The sequence below is a fragment of the Nanorana parkeri genome, unplaced genomic scaffold (genome assembly GCF_000935625.1).
Source record: "Nanorana parkeri isolate BGI_ZX_2015 unplaced genomic scaffold, ASM93562v1 scaffold1450, whole genome shotgun sequence".
Taxonomy (NCBI): domain Eukaryota; kingdom Metazoa; phylum Chordata; class Amphibia; order Anura; family Dicroglossidae; genus Nanorana; species Nanorana parkeri.
In genome coordinates, this window is record NW_017307718.1 from 94,017 (window position 1) to 96,820 (window position 2,804).

At 35.4% G+C, this 2,804-nt stretch overlaps 1 protein-coding gene across 1 annotated transcript in view; it reads right to left on the reverse strand.

Annotated features, from left to right (window-relative positions):
* Positions 1–1,972: 1,972 nt before the first annotated feature.
* The window catches only part of LOC108798324 (toll-like receptor 13), an 11,073-nt gene continuing 10,241 nt past the window's right edge, over positions 1,973–2,804 (reverse strand). The window contains 1 exon segment of the mRNA XM_018570064.1: positions 1,973–2,185. Coding sequence (XP_018425566.1) covers positions 2,023–2,185 — 163 coding nt within the window. The 3' untranslated portion in view covers positions 1,973–2,022.

Genomic DNA, 2,804 nt, shown 5'->3' on the forward strand with positions numbered 1-2,804 from the left:
GCAAACTTGCCGACTAGCAAAACTTTATTGTTGCATGTATTTTTGTTGAAAAAGTACAAAGCACAAGAATCAAAATTGAAAAAAACCCTCATCTATCCCTACTGTACATATTCCACACATTTAACCGTGCCAATACCTATAAGATCCAAGCCCCCTCTTGGTGCCTAGACTAAAATTTTCTGGACTTGTGGCATAACAACTAGAAATGGGCTGTTTCTTGGCTTCCATGTCTTTACTTCTTTCTCCTTTCTCTTTTCTATTTGTACTCCTTTCTCTCTTCGGTTTTTATCCCTTTCCCTGCTTCATTCAACTAAAATTCACTCATTACTGCTCTGGGCCTTTTACTTATAGGGATCCCAGACAAGAAAAGCAGGGGAGTTACAAGAACACCCTCAAGTACCTTGCAGCATTGGGGATTCTATCATACCTAATTTATCCCAAATTAAGCCATATAGAAAAAAGCTGATACTAGCAAACACCTAGGACAAATGTAATCTTTTTTTTTCTGAAAATAAGGAATTGGTCTTTAACTATCATAACCGTAATTTCATAAATTTGACATGACTGAAATTATGCAATCAATGTAACATTGTTACAAAACTGAAAAATTCCAAAATTAATTAAAATCTAAAGTAAATAAACTTCATGACATTTGAAAAATGAATAACCTCATTGTCAATTAGTGGGCATTAATCAATTAAGTCAGGGGTTCTTAGCTGGAGTTACCAGCACCCCTTGGGGATGTCTGAATCAAATGATGGGGGTACAGTACTGGATCTCAAAATAATTTAAAAAAATGTTGATTTGTTAGATTATTACCTATCACCATCATTGATATGGATTGAGGTGGTAAGGCTAACTAACCAATCTATTATCGCGTCAGTCATCCCTTTTTTGTTTTGCTTTTTGTTATAAGTGGAGTCAAAACAGGAATCAAAGTAGAAAAATACCTTTATGGGGTTAATTTACTAAAGGCAAATAGGCTATTCACTTTGCAAGGGAATTGTTTTCTTAGGTTACATAGTATTTGAGGTTGAATAAAGACATTAGTCCATCAAGTCCAACCTATTAGGATCTCATTAAAATGAATTCTTCTGACTTCCATCATCTAATCATATACAAGCAAAAATATTGATTTGTTTTATTTTCCGTACAGTTAATTGGGTATTCTTTGTAAAATGGATTTTTACCACATTCACAAAGCCAAGTGAAAATGTCCTTGCAAAGTGAACAGCCTATTTGCCTTTACTAAATCTGCTCCATTGTGCCAGATGATATACAAGTAACATTGCCAGTAATCATACTTTGATTTCCTGTTTTGATTGCACAAAAACAACAGCAAACATATCACTAGTAATAGCAAGTTGTTGTTTTTTTGCCATTGTTATATAAATTTAAATATGGCAAAAAACACTCATTAAATGTATTTAATCTGTTCTGTTCCTAGTAAAGGAAGACCAAGCTATTGACAATTGACAAGTCATACTGGTAACTGACAGGTGGTGATACGGAACATAATGGGCAATACATTGGGGTGTGCAGTCGTAAAACAGTTAAGAACCTCTGAATTAAGTGAAACAGAAATATGGATTGTGAAGTACCACTAGACATAGAAAGCCAGTAGTTTGTTAAACTAGCCAGTTACTCAAGTTCAATAAGTGAGCTACCAAACATAGGTCTAAAGAACTGAACGTTTAAAAGGAAGTTAATAGTGTAGATGTAAGAATAAATTAAAAAAAAACTCACCAAAGTTCAGCAAATACTTTAAGTATATCTGTCATATATGGGATGACAGAAACAATTACAGCATAGAAGACTTGGGGTACCAGCAAGAAACCTGGGGCATGGTTCTGAGTGTCGGGGTCTGCCACGCACTTGTAAGATGTGCTCATCTTTTGGTTTTCTTTTAGTCATTTACATGTGTATGGGAGATTAGAGTCCAACAAGAAATACAATATAAAAGCATATCTATATGTGTAACTGTAATGTATTATAAGAGTCCAGTTTATAGCATGAACAAGGTCAGTTCTCCACAGAGAGCTTTATAGTGTCCTCTTCATATGCACCAATGTCTAATGCTTTCCGCAGCTTGAAACAGAACAATTCATGGCCCTGAGGATCTTCAGGAAGGTCAATGTATGTATTCTGCTTGATCAGCTTCCTTAGCTTGTGGTAGGCCGAAAGTCTAGTAAGAAATTGAAGAAAATAATAGGCTGTGAGGATATCTGGCTGTGGAAATAAAAGCTTATATAACACAGTAGTTTTTATCATACAAAGGTCTTATTGGCTTTATAGCTAATTTAATTTTTGAAAGCAAGTCATTATAAAAAAGGACATGGAGGATTATAAATCAGAAAATAAAATAGGTTAGGTCTGTAATTCATATGCACAGATACAATTAAAATTAGTTATTTTTTTAGGACACCCAACACATTTTTGTATCTAGATTATTTTCTAGGAATTAGAAAAATCGGGAGTTCTTTCCTAAAAATTTGGCAAAAATGTTTTCATTTACTCCTTTCATAGACAGCTCTTCATACCTGTCAATCTTTAGGATTATAACCTTGGTGCAACTGGAAGTGATTATACAGTGTACTCAAGTGCAAGAAGGAAGGTGGAGCCTTCACAAAAGATGTAGCAGTCTATGGAATTAAAATCACTCCATCACCTAAAAATGTAAACTGCCATCAGGCTAGGACATCCCTAGAGCTGGGCATCTAGGGCATATGCCTCACATCTCCTGCCAGGTACCCCGGGCCCCAATGCCATCTTTCCCAGCAGATTGCTGCGGGAAATCCATTGGG